The sequence below is a fragment of the Atheta coriaria genome, unplaced genomic scaffold (genome assembly GCF_025399875.1).
Source record: "Atheta coriaria isolate IRGN ID8LTWV9N9 unplaced genomic scaffold, Caltech_Dcor_3.1 hic_scaffold_3_pilon, whole genome shotgun sequence".
Classification (NCBI taxonomy): Eukaryota; Metazoa; Arthropoda; class Insecta; order Coleoptera; family Staphylinidae; genus Dalotia; species Dalotia coriaria.
This window is the reverse complement of record NW_027045445.1, coordinates 11,132,142-11,148,996: the sequence shown is the minus strand read 5'-3', so window position 1 is coordinate 11,148,996 and position 16,855 is coordinate 11,132,142. Positions and strand designations below refer to the sequence as shown.

At 35.4% G+C, this 16,855-nt stretch overlaps 3 protein-coding genes across 6 annotated transcripts in view; 2 read left to right on the top strand and 1 right to left on the bottom strand.

Annotated features, from left to right (window-relative positions):
• Positions 1 to 363: 363 nt before the first annotated feature.
• Gem2 (Gemin 2) lies at positions 364 to 1,425 on the bottom strand. The gene is made up of 3 exons (XM_065299657.1): positions 1,292 to 1,425; positions 1,077 to 1,183; positions 364 to 912 (listed from the first exon to the last, which is right to left on the bottom strand). Exons 1-3 carry the CDS (start codon positions 1,416 to 1,418, stop codon positions 427 to 429), a joined length of 720 nt encoding a protein of 239 aa, XP_065155729.1. The 5' UTR covers positions 1,419 to 1,425; the 3' UTR covers positions 364 to 426.
• Positions 1,426 to 1,524: 99 nt separating this feature from the next.
• Ublcp1 (Ubiquitin-like domain-containing C-terminal domain phosphatase 1) lies at positions 1,525 to 2,667 on the top strand. Its single transcript, XM_065299655.1, is given in 4 exon segments — positions 1,525 to 1,687; positions 1,747 to 1,992; positions 1,995 to 2,275; positions 2,332 to 2,667. Coding segments are annotated over 4 exon segments (969 nt in total). The 3' UTR covers positions 2,611 to 2,667.
• A 134-nt stretch (positions 2,668 to 2,801) lies between these two features.
• Positions 2,802 to 16,855, top strand: part of sp3 (phosphatidylinositide phosphatase spermathreecae) — a 41,496-nt gene continuing 27,442 nt past the window's right edge. For 2 of the 4 annotated variants that reach the window (XM_065299646.1, XM_065299647.1), the window contains exons 1-8: positions 2,802 to 3,139; positions 3,192 to 3,817; positions 3,871 to 4,040; positions 4,108 to 4,801; positions 4,873 to 4,943; positions 5,019 to 5,243; positions 5,425 to 6,182; positions 6,249 to 6,598. In XM_065299646.1, the coding sequence (XP_065155718.1) occupies positions 3,040 to 3,139; positions 3,192 to 3,817; positions 3,871 to 4,040; positions 4,108 to 4,801; positions 4,873 to 4,943; positions 5,019 to 5,243; positions 5,425 to 6,182; positions 6,249 to 6,598 (2,994 nt within the window). In that variant the 5' untranslated portion in view covers positions 2,802 to 3,039. Of the gene's footprint in view, positions 3,140 to 3,191; positions 3,818 to 3,870; positions 4,041 to 4,107; positions 4,802 to 4,872; positions 4,944 to 5,018; positions 5,244 to 5,424; positions 6,183 to 6,248; positions 8,132 to 16,855 lie in introns of those variants that run through there. The other 2 variants (XM_065299644.1, XM_065299645.1) reach the window with 2 other exon arrangements.

Here is a 16,855-nt window from a genome sequence, read left to right as displayed (position 1 = left end):
CGCAAAACACACGATTTTTGTCTTGATTTTGTACATGCTGCGCCATCTAGTGGCAAAATATGAAACAAATAACTGCTTACTTATTTGAAACTAGCTACCCGGATAAATTTCATATTCTTGTATAACTTTAATCAATCTTGGACTGCTACATTTCCTAGATTTATAAAAAAATACCTACATTATTACTAAAAATGATAGTTTTTTTCATAAAGAAACGTTTAAAGAGTAGCAGTTGTAATGGCGAGTGAACACATCCGTCAAATATGTCTACCCACACTTGATTAACCCATAAGCTCGAAAACAGAGAAGAGAGGAACATAAGCTTGCGCCTGAACTGCGGTATATAAAGAATCAACACGAAAATAATTAAAAATCATGACATGTTGAAAAATGTATAAAAACCTGTATTCATAAATCTAATTTTCTCTACTCATCAGCAAGATCCAATTGTCTATAAAACCTGGCAATCAAACAAATTATAAGATTCAGCGTCACATAATCTTTCTCCACAGCTGATTTTTCCAAACTCGATCGAATTTGTGAACACTTTCTAGCCACTTCCCTCAATATATGACAAGTATCTGGGCACAATGGTATTTCAAGAGTAGCAAGTATACTGTAGATCCATACTCCTTCCACTGTAGCCATAGGTTTTCCTTTCTTAATATTATTCAGTTGTGATAAGATCGTTTCTAATACTTTTATCTTATCCTCTTGAGTCAAGGCAGCAACTGTAGCTAATTTTGGAAGTCCGGTTAAACATTCAGCAAGATTGTCTTTTTTCTTTGAGTTGGGGTAATTTTCTAGTTCTTTAGACATAAATTTGCGAAATTTGGTAAAATCTTTAATGGTTTCCAGTTGCCACGACATTGATGGGAGCATTGATGGAGGTGCTTTCATGCAATTTTCTATCTGGAAATAGGAAAGTGAAAAAAATTAAGTTTTATGTCTTGAAATATTTAAAATTTTAGATAATTTCTGAAAATTATAAGGTAAATATAATTGAGAATGTTGTTCTATAGTTATTACAGTTATATTGCAATCTATTTTTGAGATATTTATAAATCTGTACTCACCATTTGAACTTTTGTTGGTGGTTTGATTTTAATAGAATCAACTGGTGCGACTTTCAATGCAGGACAATTTCTCGCCTCATACATAACTTTCTGTAGATATTCTTCACCTAAAACAACATATACATTAAATATTAACAAATTTAACTTGAAATAAAATCAAATTCATTCAAATCCATTCCATTACTTGTTTAGTGAGGTTATAAACTAAAATATACCATTTGATGGAATTTTATTCGGATCGAAATTCTCTGGCAGCTCAACGTAAAGTGCCTTCTTCAGCAACCCCAAGTCTTCATCTTCACTGTAGTCTGAATACTCATTTTGTTCACTTTCGTTATCCATTCTGGATGTCGTTATTTAAACATGTAAGAACCGCGTCATTCACTTGACTTCTGTCAACTTCTGTCAACTCATAAAATTTGCTCCAACTTTCGAGCGTTTATACGAAATGATGGAGACAGACGAATTAAAAATTCTCGTCAAGTGGAGTGGCAAAGAGTACGAAGTCGCCCTGTCTGAAAACGATACCGTCGCTGACCTCAAAACGTTGATCCACAAAGAAACCGGAGTCCGTCCAGATCGCCAAAAACTACTTAACCTGAAACTGAAAGGTAAACAAACATTAATATATTCAAAGTGCTGTTTAACGGTCTGAATAATTTCTCAATAGGAAAGAGTCCAGATGAAGATAGTAAACTATGTCTGCTCAAACTGAAACAAGGTTTCAAGCTGATGATGATGGGATCACTTGAAGAAGATATTGCTGAAGTTGCTCAAGCTCCAAAAGATCTACCTGCAGTTGTGAATGACTTGGACATTGAAGATGAAGAGGTTGCAATTGAGAATCAAGAGGTGTATCTGTCAAAAGTACAGAAGAGAATCAAAGAATACAAGATTAACATGCTCAATGAACCCAGAGAGGGAAAAAGTTGTTAGTGCTTGATATTGATTATACTTTATTTGATCATAGATCATCTGCAGAGCAGGGTGCTGAATTAATGCGTCCGTTTTTGCATGAATTTCTTACCTCAGCTTATGAAGACTATGATATTGTAATTTGGTCTGCTACAAGTATGAAGTGGATAGAAGAAAAAATGAAATTATTGGGAGTGACAGTCAATCCAAACTATAAGATTATGTTTTATTTGGACATTTTAGCTATGATTACTGTGCACACGCCAAAATATGGTATTGTTGAGGTGGGATATGAAGCTGTTTATAAGAATTATGTTTTAATGTATAATTTTTATTATAGGTGAAGCCATTGGGTGTGATTTGGGGAAAATATGAGCAATACTCATCAAAAAACACAATTATGTTTGATGATATTCGCCGAAATTTCATCATGAATCCCAAAAACGGTTTGAAAATCAGACCGTTTAAACAAGCGCATTTTAATCGTGATACGGATAAAGAATTACTCCGCCTGTCAAAATATTTGAAGGATTTGGCGCATTCTAGTGATGATTTCACAAAAATCAATCATCGCTACTGGGAGAAATACAAGCCGAGAAAGGAGAGAAGACATCATTGAATATTTCATTATAAATACCCTCATTAATCCAATATAATGTTATAATTAAAAACATAATTTGTGTTTTATCGTATTGCGCATGCTCGTACCCATCGATTTACTTTTTAAACTACGAGGGTGGGATAGGATGATTTATAGTTTAAGAATTCTCAGTTTCGTTTACTGCCACTGGTAAAATATGTGCAGCGGCAAAAAATTGAACTTTCCTGGTACTTTGAACTTGACTCTTAATTATACCAAAGATAAAAGACTGATGTTTCTAGAAAGTTAGAGAGGTTAGAAAACAGGCGTTTACTTGACAGTTGACAGCACAACACCAAACAGAACTGAAGTGAACAAAAGTGCAAGAACAAAAGTGAAATAAATAAAACTCGCAATGAAATTCTAACGTTTTCTCTTTGTTGTTTCGATCTCCGTCGAATATTGAATATGATGGAACTATTTCGTACCGATGACTTCTATATATTCGTCAAAGATGAGCACTCACTCTGGTGGGACAGGCAAACTGGTGCATTCATACCAAAAACAGGTAAAACAACAAAGAAATATCTTAAATTAATCTAAATAATAAATAATTCCAGGCTGGGATTTAGCTGATGCTGAAGACCCAACCTGTTTGGGTATTTGCTATGGCCTGATTGGAAAAGTAGACCACCCATCAGTGTTTGACCCCAGATTACTCATCATCAGAGAATTTACTACTGTGGGGAAAATCCACAGTAATCATGAAGTGTACAAAATTAAATCAATCGCGTTTCTACATCTTGGGCCTGAAAATACCGAGTTAAATCTGCATGAATGTCACAAGCATCGGGTGAAATCCGCGCCGAAAAAGAACACGTCGAATCCATTCATTGATCTGCAGAAGAACGTTGCGTTTACAAAAACATTAGGAACGTTGAAAAGCGCTGGGAATGTTATTAAAAGCACTACGCAGCAGGCGGCGGCGATGGCTGTAGGTTCTCCTTTGAAACGCGATGCCAAAGAAAAGGAGAAGTTTGAGAGGCAGATATTGGAGGAGTTCTTGAAGATCTTCAATGACACGAATTCGTTTTATTTCTCACATACGTGCGATGTTACCAGCTCATTGCAGAGGCTATGCAATAATGAAAAGAGTAAAGAATTTGAAGGGATGCCGCTGTGGAAGACGATTGACGATCGATTTTTTTGGAATAAACATATGTTGAAGCAATTAATTGACACTGAGGTACAAAATATTAAAATTTATACTGAATTAAGTAATTAAATTAATTATTTTAGAGTCCTTTGGTGGATCCATGGATTATGCCAATTATTCAGGGATATATTCAAATAGAAGAGTGCAAAGTTGAGTTGGATCAGGATATTAAAGGTGTGAAAACTAGTCCGAAGATTGAAATCTTTAAGATTTCGATTGTTTCAAGAAGAAGTCGCTTTAGAGCCGGGACAAGGTGCAAAAATTTAAAATTTTGCAATCTTTACCCTTTTTTCAACTAATTTTGTGGTTGTTTTTTGTAGATACAAAAGAAGAGGAGTAGATGAACAAGGAGAGTGCGCAAATTACGTCGAAACCGAACAATTAATCGCTTATCAGCACCATGAAGTCTCATTCGTACAAGTGCGTGGTTCTGTACCAGTATACTGGTCCCAACCTGGTTATAAATATCGCCCGCCACCGCGTATTGACAAAGGCGAAGTGGAAACAAAGGACGCCTTCGAGTGCCATTTCAAAAAAGAAATCGCCCGCTACGGTCCTGTTTGCGTCGTGAATCTGGTTGATCAATCCGGCAAGGAAAAAGTAATCTGGGATGCGTACTCGCACCACATCTTCGAATTCAACAGTCCGTTTGTCACCTACGTTACATTTGATTTTCACGAATATTGCCGCGGCATGCACTTTGAGAATGTGTCGATTCTTATTAATAGCATTGCTGATATTATCAAAGATATGAATTATTGCTGGCGTGATCGACAAGGACACATATGCTCCCAGAGCGGAGTGTTTCGCGTGAATTGTATTGATTGTCTCGATCGTACTAATGTTGTACAAACGGCGATGGCGAAAGCCGTCATGGAGATACAATTCTGTAAACTTGGGCTAATTTCTCCGGAGGGAGTGATTCCCGATTCGATTAAGAGCAAGTTTCAATTACTCTGGGCTAATAATGGAGATACTATCAGTCGGCAGTATGCAGGCACAAACGCACTTAAAGTATGTCATAACCTAACCTCTAAATTATCTTACACTCAATTTAACCTATAATTTTATTTTTTATTGTACAGGGTGATTATACAAGAACAGGCGAAAGAAAATTCACTGGCATTATGAAGGATGGCATGAATTCGGCAAACAGGTAATTAATAATCCTAAAGGAACTCCTAATTTACCAAAAATATCCTTATTTCCTGATTATTTCTATCTTCCGCAGATATTATCGAAATCACTTTTCGGATAATTTGGTCCAATGTTGTCTAGACTTAATGCACGGTATTCCGGTGACGGTGGGCGACTTGCAGGATGTGTGGGCGCACCTGAACACATTCGGTAACATCGCCAGTGAATTGGTGGTGCTGCCGCCTCCGCCCGCTATTAGCACACACAGTAACCTAGCGCAAGAATTCGAACTCGCGAACGCGCTGTTTTACATGTATAGGTCAGTCAAGGGCTTTAATGGCGCTCGCTTTAAACGAAAACATGCACTACCCGCGCGATGCGTTCAGATTTATCGATTTTTTACATGATCCTAAAATCATCCTCATTCACCATCCATCTTCAGTATTTTATTTAATAAATTTATGTATTTAGAGTTTAATGTGTCTGATCAATCTTTTTAGATATTACTTAAGTCGCTTTAAAGACGCCACGCGCCAAGGCACCATCGATCTGATGTTAGGTAACTACGTCGGTGAGGATATGTTTGACAGTCGCACAAACTTCGAAGAGGATAGTCTAGCTACAGCTGAACATGTGAAACTTGTCATTGAGGATTCAAAGAAGATGTTGATTAATAATCCTGAATTGGTTGTGGGTTCCTGGGGATTGATAAACGCGGATCCTTTCATGGGTGATCCGAATGAAACGGAAATGGACGCCATTTTGATTCTTACCAAAGATTCGTATTATGTGGCCGATTATGATGATCAAGTGGATAAAGTCACCAAGTATCAGCGCGTTATGTTGGAGGATGTTGTTATGTTTGAAAGTGGCGTACCAGAAGCAAGTTCCGGTTTGTTTAAGACAAACAAGAGTTTCTACTGCATACGTATTAATTATAAAGTTGATGGAGTTGACGGGTATTACCACATGTTGCGTTCGACGAATCTGCGATTCTTCAACAATATGGCGGTGGTTATTAAAAACCACGAGGAAGAAATTGAGTCTTTGAAGTCTATTTGTGAGAGTTTCATTGTTGCGATGGAAATAAATAATCTACGCTCTGTACCGTTCATGCAAGGCCGTAAATTGGACAGAAAAAAGTCGAAAGTTGTCGCTGAAGGATTAACCGGAAGTAATATTTATTTGGACGTCGTGGGATTACCACATCTCACCCGCAACGTGTCCGAAAGTCAATTATTAGCCTTAAAAAACGCAGGTATGTTATAAGAATCCATTTTGGGTTATAACCTAAAATCTTAACCTCAAATATTTATGTTCAAAGGTTCTAAGGCTTTGTCCAATATGTCGCAGCAGTTTTCCAAGTTGAATCGTCTCGGATCCAGTCTGAAACCCAAGAAACCGCCGAAGTTCACCATCGGTAAGAAGAACGAAAGCTCCAGCGACTCTGAAGAAGAATACGAAACATCTATTTTCCAACCGAATGCAATCGATGGTTCACCTTTACTACAATTTGACTCGGCCGCCTCGGATAAACAATTTGTGATTGATCAAGCCATCGAAGCGCTGGAAGACAACAAACCAGACTCGTTCCTACCCAGCGTTGGGATTGTAATGGGTGCTAAACCAGAGGACTCGCCACCGGAAGATATACTCGAATGTAAAAACAATCTGGTGAGTCCCGTTAACTTATCACATTTGTGCAACGAACAAATCACCAGTATCGTTCAGAACGTCTCGCTTCAAAACCCCGAGATCCAAATCAATTCGAGTAGTTTTGAAGCGTCGGATGTGATGCGTGCACAACCACCCAATACACTGAAATTGGATAAAAAGCACAGTCACTCAAGCGGCGAAGTCCGCCACGATATACCCGTGAAGGAAACAATCGAAGTGTTTCATTCCGATGTGAATATTTCGCAGAGTCAGAGTGAGTCAGCGCTGAAGAATAAATTGGTGAACTTAACAAGTCCGGTTGCTTCGGCTACGAAAGGCCTGGTTATTTCACCATTGAGTAAAATCGCGAAAGGAGTGCAGAGTTTCGGCGCGAATTTGGATCCGAGAAAAATGAACACCGGAGTTGTGAGGCATATCAGCGAGCGCGAGTATGAAGAACACCGTAAATTGCAGGAGAAGTGGAGGAACAGCAAGACAAAGCTGATTGCACTATAAAGCTTTTAGATTCTTATGTGTTTTAAGTCCCTGTTTGAGTGCGACGTGTAAGTAAAAAGCAAGTAGAGGAAGCTTTAAGCTGCAGTATTATTGAATTCGGGTGATTAGGTGATACAATGCGCAATATTCCAAAGTTATTTATGTTTAAAGAAAGAGAAATAATGTTTTATCGATTTTACTCTAATTTATAAAATCTATTTGGTGTAAGTCATGTGATTTAATTTAAACATTCCAAATGATGACTATAATGATAATAACTTGTGTTTCTAAAGAATAATTGCTGGATAGTTGGGCCAATTTCCATCCTTCAAGTCTGAATCTGAGATTATACAAACAACTTACTAAAAACTTACAATTTTTCGGTTTTGATGAGATATTTCAGCATGAACAACTTAAAATAAGCTTGGAAATATTTACGCAAGCTTGTAGCGAATGATACAATGGAATTTGATGCACCAATATTGCAATTATATACATTATTCTGTAAATGTGTACACCATCTTGCCCTGTTGAACAGTTAGAAGTTTAGGTTATGTTACGCTTTTTATAAAAATAGCTATTGTTAGCATGCAATGCGTTCAACTTAACTTGAAAAGACATTACAGATTCATACAGTAGCATTTCAAAGTCAATTAATTAACTTATAATGTGTATCTAGTTAACTATTAAACTAAAAATACGAATGAGCATAGATTGGTTGCAGTTCAAAGTAATTAGTCCGACGTATTGTACAAATTTTGCATATTTTTCAATGTGAACAGTTTGGTTTGGTTTTGACGTATACATTTATATATAGAGGACGCATATAGGACTGAAGTATGAGTGTGATGAATAGCGTAACATTTGTAGAGCGTTTTAAACCGAACTGAAAATTTGTGAAACTATGCACCAGACCTAGCGATGGCTTTATTTGCTACATATATCTATGTAAGGACATTGTTAACGTATACATCCATTATATTAGAAGTTAGAGCATCAGTAACACGTATTAATGGCAAATAAAAACAAAAAAACATCGAAATGCTAGCAATTTAAGTATGTGTAGTTTTTGATTCATAACCATAAACTGTAAAAAATAATCCATGCTTAAACTGCTTTTAAATTCTTTTTAGTTATAAAAATCTAATTAAAAACACGCACGTAAAATGGCCGCCGCTTGGCCTTTTAATGGCGGCGTGTAGAAACGTGCAATGATTGTGTCATTAGCCCACAAAGTCTCTCTCGCTTCGCAAAGTCTTTTCGGTTACATTTCATCCATTTTACCTGAAGTTGTGAAAGGGCGAAGTGGGACGAAGGATTAATAGGTGTTTAAGTTGGTTAAGTTTGAATGTGAAAGTTAACCGTTTTGGTTTTCCGCCCGCGTTGAAACACTCTTTTTATTTTCGACTGGAGCGCGTTGAAAGTTCGGAAAAGTTTGCCGCTGACTGTTGCCATTTTTTACATGCTAACGAATTGTTTACCTTGCAGCCGGTGTGCTGCTCTTAATTTAGTTTCGACTTTTGCTCATTATGTTATACGCTGGAATTTATTGCAGTATTTTATCGTTTTGTACTTTTATCTTTTTTTCTTTTGCTGAGAGTTGTAGACACACTGATTATAGTAGGTTAGAAAAGTCAAACATAACCTTAAATCACTGCTAGCTAAAACTATAACCACTAAAGCCATTTGACTCATAAAAGGTGTGATTATGTGCGGTTATGTTACAAATGGTGGTAATTAAACGTGTTTTTACGACCGGATTTTTTTCTCCTTCATTTTTATTGCCGCTGATTAGCGGACTTTATTTGTGTGTGATTTATTTCTTATTTTCGTGTTGTAGTTTTGTATTTTCTACGCTTTTATACATATTATTTCTATATTTCTTTATGTAAAGTATATTATTTGACAAATTCTGTTGCTGAAATGAATGTGTGTGGTGTACGGTTAGATATGAAAACAAAGTATGTGCCCGAAGGTGCGCGGATTATGAAAAAAGAAGCGGCTTAACAAAACGTCCCGAAATACGGATGAAAACGTTGCGATGAGCATGTGTCCGAGGCGATGCTGTAATACGTTCTAATACGTTGTAATACGCCGTAATACGCTGTAACGCATTGTGAAACATACATTCCTGTCGCCGGTAACCGCGTTCATATCCGGCGCGCGTATGCATCATGTGGTTTTTATATCCCCGCTTGGACTTTTAATCATTTTGAAATATTTTCATTTCGTCCCTGAGGTGCGCGCTCCTAAGTAACTGCGTAAATTGTTAAATTTTTCTTTCACGAATTCACCGGATCAATATTAAACCAAGTTTTATATATATTTTTATATCTTTTTTAGAAGTGCTTTTGGGCTGCATAATATTTCTAGCTGAATTAAAGTAACCTCAAAATTATTTTATTTTAATCAAAATTCTTTCACGACTTCTGAATCAATATTAAACCAAGTTTTATGTATATTTTTATATCTTTTTTAGAAGTGCTTTTTGGAATGCATAACATTTTTAGCTGAATTAACCTAACTTCAAAATTATTTTATATTGATTTAAATTCTTTCACATATTCTCAATATCGAACGATCAAATCACGTTTTATATCTATTTGTATGTAAATTATTAGTGTTTTTTGAGTTGCATAACATTTCTAGTTGAATTATACTAACCTCAAAAATATTTTATATTAATTTAAATTTTTACACGCATTCTGGATCAATATTAAACCACGTTTTATATATTTTTTAGTGGTTTTGTATTGCGCAACTTTTAGCTGAATTAAATTAACCTCAAAATTGTTTTATATTAATTTTCAGTATTCAAATGTTGTATTTTTAAAATTATGATTTTTTAGTGTATAGAAAAGCTTTATATGTGATATTAATTTGTTGCAACGGTAATTTTTTCCACATTTTTCTAAAAATTTCCAAGTTTAGCTCCACGAACGTGCATCACGAAGAAAATTAAATTAGTCTAATTACGAAACTCGTGTTCTGGAAGCCCGACCAGGATCCGGTCACGCTCAGCCTGCAGGGGGCGGCAAACGAGAAGAAACACAAGATGAGAAATGATAGGCGCATGCATACTGGTTAATTCAATTATTATAATTGCGGGCCTGGACATATTGCAAGGCAACATTCTTAAAATTTGCTTTTTTTATTATATTTCCTCGGCAGAAAAATTGCAACGCTAGCACGATTATATTTCTGTATCTCATTAGACTTTCATATCAAATTACCTATCATTTTTACTTAGAAAAAAACTTGCAAAACGTTTGTTTTTGCGTGGGTATCAAAAAGATTCTATTACTTTCATCCTGGGCAAGTCATGAAAATTGCTGTAGCAATCAATAATTGGAAATCAACTTATTCTTCCCCGAGCAGTGACATGAAGTCCACGCAGTCATCTTCGGGCCGATGTCGATAGTAATGTGATCAGCGCATCGACATTCTACTCATACTGCACCCCGCAACACAAACAAAGGAGCTTGCGGGGAATCAAGGAATCAAGTGGATTGTTATAATGCTATAATGCTATCATGCCACAGGACGCAGAAGACTATGAGGTTTTTTTGTGTGTTTGGGTTCTGTCCCCTTCGTAAGATGGTTATCTGCACATCTACGGAACCCCTGCGATGAAAAATAAGATCGCCGGATTGCAAAGAGGGAGGTTATTAAATTATTGTTATTACTTGGGGCACGGGGGAGGGAAAATGAAATATATACAAACAAAAAACATCATAACCTCAAATACACGTTGAAATGTTAGGTTATTAGATTTTTTATTTGTATAATATAAATCATTATTTTGTGTGAATTTTTTTTGGTTTTTTTTTTCTCTCTACGGTCACTTCCGTGGCCTTGAGCGATCGCGTTGATCAGAAACTTCTCAGCGTCTCGACGTTTCTCAACATTTCGGTAATGGTCTCGAAGAAAGTACGAGTATCATTGATTAAGTTAAGTTAAACAAAGTTAAACTCGAACACGCCGAACGTTCAGTTTCACGTGCCAACAATTTCCCCATACAGTGTGTCCGAAACGTGTGTCTCTCTCGCCTCGGTTGATTCCCTACCTCTGAGCGAGGTATTAGCGGAATTGGACCCGGGGGAGTTGAAAATGAACGAAACGAACGCCGGGAACACGGCAAACACGACTAATACTTTTGCGAATGAATTCCTTTGCCACTCGGTTACACATTTATTATTTCGCATTCGGCGCATAAGAATTTCACCTTCGCCGTCGATGGCGGATTACAATTTTTCTTATAATATCCGTTTTATACGTTATTTGCTCTTCATTGCTTCGCGTGATCGTTTGGTCATTATTTTCTTACCTCTTTTTTCCGTGGAGAAAATTCTCCGTGGAGGAATGTCGATCATTACAGCTGTAAAACTTAACCAATCAAGCTGTGTGCTGTTTGTTCTCTTACGTTTGAGTTTTAGAGTGTGGAATGTAATGAAATGAAAATAAAAATAAACGAAAATGCGCGCCGATTGGATTGGGTTTTAAAGCGCGTGAAAAATCTAGGGGACAAACGAGCGTGAAATGAATCGCTTGAACAATCGTCTTGTTGTAGACCAGTCCGGAGGGTGTAATGAGAGTGTAATGATCGTTACATGATTGTTACAAATTTCATGGATTATGGAACATAATGTTAAATGAAACGTAGCAAGGAAGGATTGCACACTAGGGATTTTCATTGGAATTTTTAATTAATTATTAAGATTAATGAAGTAAAAAAGGGGAAAAATTGGATACTGCATTAATAATCTATGAAAAAATGAATTATACCTAACTATCGCACTACTATTGAAGTTTTTTAACTTCACGTGACAGTTAATAGGTGGCGTAAGTGTAAATGTAACTTAAATTGCATACATTACACTGACATAGAGTTTATCTTTAAAGTAACTTCTTAAATCTATAAATTATGACTAAAATTAAAGAAAAAAATTGAAAACAGCGTCATTATTCTATACAGATATGATTTTTTTTTTCATGATTATCGTATTACTGCTTTGATTTTTAACTTCAAGTGGCTATCGATAGGTGGCGTACGTGTGTATGTAACATAAGTTGCATACATTACACTGATATATAGTTTAACCTTAAAATAACTGGTTAAATTAATAAAATATGACTAAAATTAAACAAAAAAGAATAAAATTTGAAAACTGCATCATAATTCTACACAGAAATGATTTTTATCGAAATTATTGCATTTCTGCTTTGGTTTTTAACTTTCAGTGACTACTGCTAGATAGCGTATGTACAAATGTTATATAAGTTGCATACACTACACTTCTATATAATTTATCCTTAAAATAATCAATTTAAATGATGAATTATGACTAAAATGAAGCAAAAAAAACTCTCAAATTGCAAAGATGAACATTACTTCCCGCCATAAAACTAAGTTTGCCAAGTAATTTCCACTCAATATCAATTTATTCACGCCTTTGTCATATTATCATTATTAAGCACTCATATCCAGTCCTAACCAAACACATCTGGGACACTGGTCAGCGCTAGACCAACACTATATTAACACAGCGTTAGTATCAATTATATCAGCCCGCCGGAAGGAACAAGATCGAATTGAAGCGCAGTGGCGGCTGGTGATAGTGTTACGGGGGTGGCGTGCGAATGGCGACATCGTTCGGACTAATTAAATATTAAACATCGTCGACTGGCTAGCCGTAATATCATCCGATGGTTGCGAATGCTGCGCTCTACTCTCTGGCATGTCAAAGACTGCAGCAACAGCAAACTGTTGTATAATTATAATTTAACTGTGATTACAATATTAAATCAATTAAATTATTAATAACTAACTTTTGTCCGCAATTTTGTCCTTGTAATGTTTAATAAAAATGAAAATAATTTTTACTTTTTTATTTCTTGGACTTAGTATGTATCGATTCCATCAATAAGATTCGCAATTTTATTTTAAGGAAATAAGAAACGATAATAATGTTCATTATCGCCATCTATGATTTAATTAATTAACATAACTAACATTGAATCTTTATAAAAAGTTTTATCTCTTACTATCTTTTGCCCGTGACTTCGTCCCGGTGGTGTTTAATAAAAATATAATTAGTTTTTATTCTCTTGTTCTAGACATAGTATGTGTCAATTATATCAATAAGATTTGCAATTTTATTTTAAAGAAATTAATTATATAAAGAATTGCTAATAATGAACTTCAGCGCGCCATCTCGGATTCAACTATTTAACTATAACTATGATTGAATCTCAATGGCAACTTTTATCCAATAGAAATGGGCTGTCTTTAGGGTTTTCCCAGCAATTATTTGAATTTTTCTCGCCGTAAGAACCATCCTTGGACTTTAACAAACATTTTAAAAAAAGAATAGGCCAAATTGGTCTAGGCGTTGTTGAGTTATACGCTTACCAACAGATTTTGCGATTCATTTTTATATTATTGATTTAATACCTTTTAATTCACAATTTCCAATATTTTAGTACCTACTTATTCTGCTATTGGAGAAGGATACAAATGCAAGAAATCATTGATTATCAAAATCTGTGCAGTTGTTCTGGAGTTATACTTCCTGGAACTAACTTTCTTTAATATTTTATGGATTTGTGATATTATAAAGTTGAATTTCATGTTTTGTAATTTTTAAATAAGATATTGCAGAAATACTGTAATCTTTTAATGCTTTAAATATTTTTGCGTCAAGTTGTTATCTCTGCGCGCAAAAGTGAACATCCTGTGAATCTGATGCGTAAAGCTGTAAAATGCCCGAAATGCCGAAAAGTTCCCAACGCACCCTCGGGAGGCGATAGCATCATACACGTGAGTTTTGTGCGCGGCGCAAATTAACGTCACTCATACCCGTATGTTTGCGTCGGCGAATATTTTATTCGCGAATATATCGCGATTATTAAATTTCGAGTGTGTTTCACGCATGGAAAGCGCTGTGGTATTCATTCACGACAACAGGACGAGCGTGGGATTACATACCGGATGATTTTGTGATTTTTCAAATATTATTAAATAGAAAAAGTGTTTATAAATATTTAAATCACTTGAACATGTTTTTGAAACACTTGGTATATTTACTATACACTTTATTTATTATTTATATTCATGAAATGTTTGAGTGGGAATATTGCGGGGAAATATTTTGAAGCTAAATGCTTTCCACTCGAATAGTTGTTATTAAAATTATGGAAACGCTTGGAATGTTGGGAAGTGTTGGAAGATGGCGAAGGCGTGGAGGAAAGTTAATTATTTCAAACGAACGCAATCGCCTCCGCCGCCACTGCCGCCCAAGATGCCGGAAAGTGTGTATTGCAACAGCGCGTTAATTAACAAGACGCGGCGCGAAAAGTTAAAGATGGAAACAAGATCGCAGATAAAGCAAAACAGTCGAAAAATTAAACAAACATAAAAAACGTCTTAATAACATTTACGAACACTTTTTCATTGTTCTTTCATTGTTATTTTTCCCACGAGATTAAAATTCGATTTTTATTCATTTTTTTAAGGTTTCAACCTCAGAAACCGCAGCAAGTAAAGAAAAAGTAATAAAAATAAACAGTGTAGTAGTGGTTGTAAAGCGCATAGTAAAAGTGTAAAACCGTGTAAACCTCCTAGGGATAAAGGTGGTAAATGAGAGTTCATTAAAGTTTATAAAGTTTAGTTTTATCACGTTAATATGTTTTTTCCGCGCGGTATTTTTACGTGGTAATTAAATAACTTTTTATTAATTATATGAATCACGATGTACTCAAATTTATTAAACTTTAAACAGCAAAGTATCAAACAGTATATGTTTTTTTTTGTTTATTAAAACATGAGAAACATGTAAAAATATACCAGTAGCAGGTGTGGATGTAGATTTCTTTGCTGACCAAAACAAAATGAAACATATGTTGCCATTTTTATAAAGAAACACAAAACAAAAACAAAAAATATTAATTTTGTTTTGTTTTATTAAAGACAAAAATATATAAACACCCTGTATTTTTATTACATTAATTTTTCCTTTCCAACAATTCTAATTTCCACGAAAATTGATTTGGAAAAGTTCAAACTGCATCAATGCGTGATGCGCAGCGCAAATATTCGAAGGTGCAATTGAAACATGCCACTAAATCAGGTCATGCCCAACTATCTACTTGTATTTTATTCCGAATGCAACAAACACATCTAGGAAACTTTGCGCTTAAAAAATAAATGATTTTCGTACCGAAGGACGCGGACGAAAAGTATCGACGTAATCGAATTTGATTTTTATTATTTTCATCATTCGGACTTTTGTAATTTATTTCGTTGCTTTGGTGCAGCTGTAGTTTTGTGTTTTGCTGGTTTAGTTGCGAGGTGTTTTTCGTGAAATAGACTTTGAGGGAAACGAAAACGCAATGCGGTCGTTCTCGCGTGTCTGGCAATCCGTTTAAATTGTCGAAAGGGAACCACTTCGGCGAACGTACCGGGAACGTTCAGAGACTTTCAGCACTTTCAAGACGCTCGGAGTGTTTTGAGTGTTTTCGGAAAATCAAAGATTGCCAAAGTTATACCTATCCAAATCCCACAATCTATTTTTTCCAAACTAGAATGTAAAATCAATAAAAATAAACCATTTATACCGATAAACCCACTCAAAACCAATAAAATCCCACATATTTTATTAATTTATAAATTTTTATAAAACTTTAATTTCATTTAACTTTAATAAAATATTTATATTTATTCATAGCGCCGTTTTAAAATGTAAATCTCCGGTGTTTGTTTTTAATTATTTTGCAAAATCACTCTGTGTATAAAATTCATTCATGAATTAATTTTTTGTAAATATTTATTCAAACGTATGATCCTAATTCCTTTACAAACACGAAAAAAATGTTCTAATTTAGTTAGGCAATCACTTTCACACTCAACAAATAAACTGAACGCTTCGGTACGTTTGGTTGCATATCAGCTTAACAAAAAATTAATTTATTATCGTCTAATTTCAAGATAAATATTTAATCGCGTGGCTACACGCACGCCGCATTTATTAATCACAACAATTCGAGGTTGGCAGCCACGTAATTACACCTTCGCGTTTCAACTACAAGTATTTACTCATTTAACATTACGTATATGACGTCACCGCGTGTAGGAAGACATGACGTCAATTGTGATCAGCGTCATATTACCAATAAACTCGTATGATACAACGTCAGACGATGATTGATTAATATTTAATATAAGTAATAGATCAATATATAATAATAGATATATAGGTATAGAGGGATGATGTATGTTTGGTTGCCTAGTGCGAAACTGTTTTTGCGTTTTGTTTTGGGAATTGTAATGTTTGGCAATGGCGAGCACGTTCGTTTCGTTTGGATGAATCGTGTCGGCGGTTATCACGTCAAAATTACCTCTTGCGTCCACTTTGTAATTAATGACTTATGGTGCGGACCATTTTGCACGAATGAAGTGCCCCGTCGACTCGGACCTCCATTATACTGATGCGAAAGTTTCGGGTTCGAGGGCAAACCGATGCGAATTTAATGCACGCCGCCTACCAGAGATCAAAAGCATTTCGTGTTTCATAATTCGATGCTGATTGGACCGAGAGTATGGCATACACAGCTAAAAAAACAATAATTAAAAGTTTTAGCCTTCTACGCATGCGCATCACATCCCAAAGGATATTATTATCCGATTAAAACCTAATAGAATATAATAAATGATTGGTACGTGCGTGAATCTCTTACATCTGTTGAATTCAAAGCCGTCTGTCGAAAATGTAGTCCTAAAGT

Excerpts from the sequence above, each read along its gene's own strand:
- Gem2 (XM_065299657.1), bottom strand. The coding sequence starts at position 1,418 with ATGGATAACGAAAGTGAACAAAATGAGTATTCAGACTACAGTGAAGAT. Across the intron at positions 1,184-1,291 it reads GAATAAAATTCCATCAAATG|GTGAAGAATATCTACAGAAA; the intron begins GTATATTTTAGT and ends ATGTTGTTTTAG. Across the intron at positions 913-1,076 it reads CACCAACAAAAGTTCAAATG|ATAGAAAATTGCATGAAAGC; the intron begins GTGAGTACAGAT and ends TCCTATTTCCAG.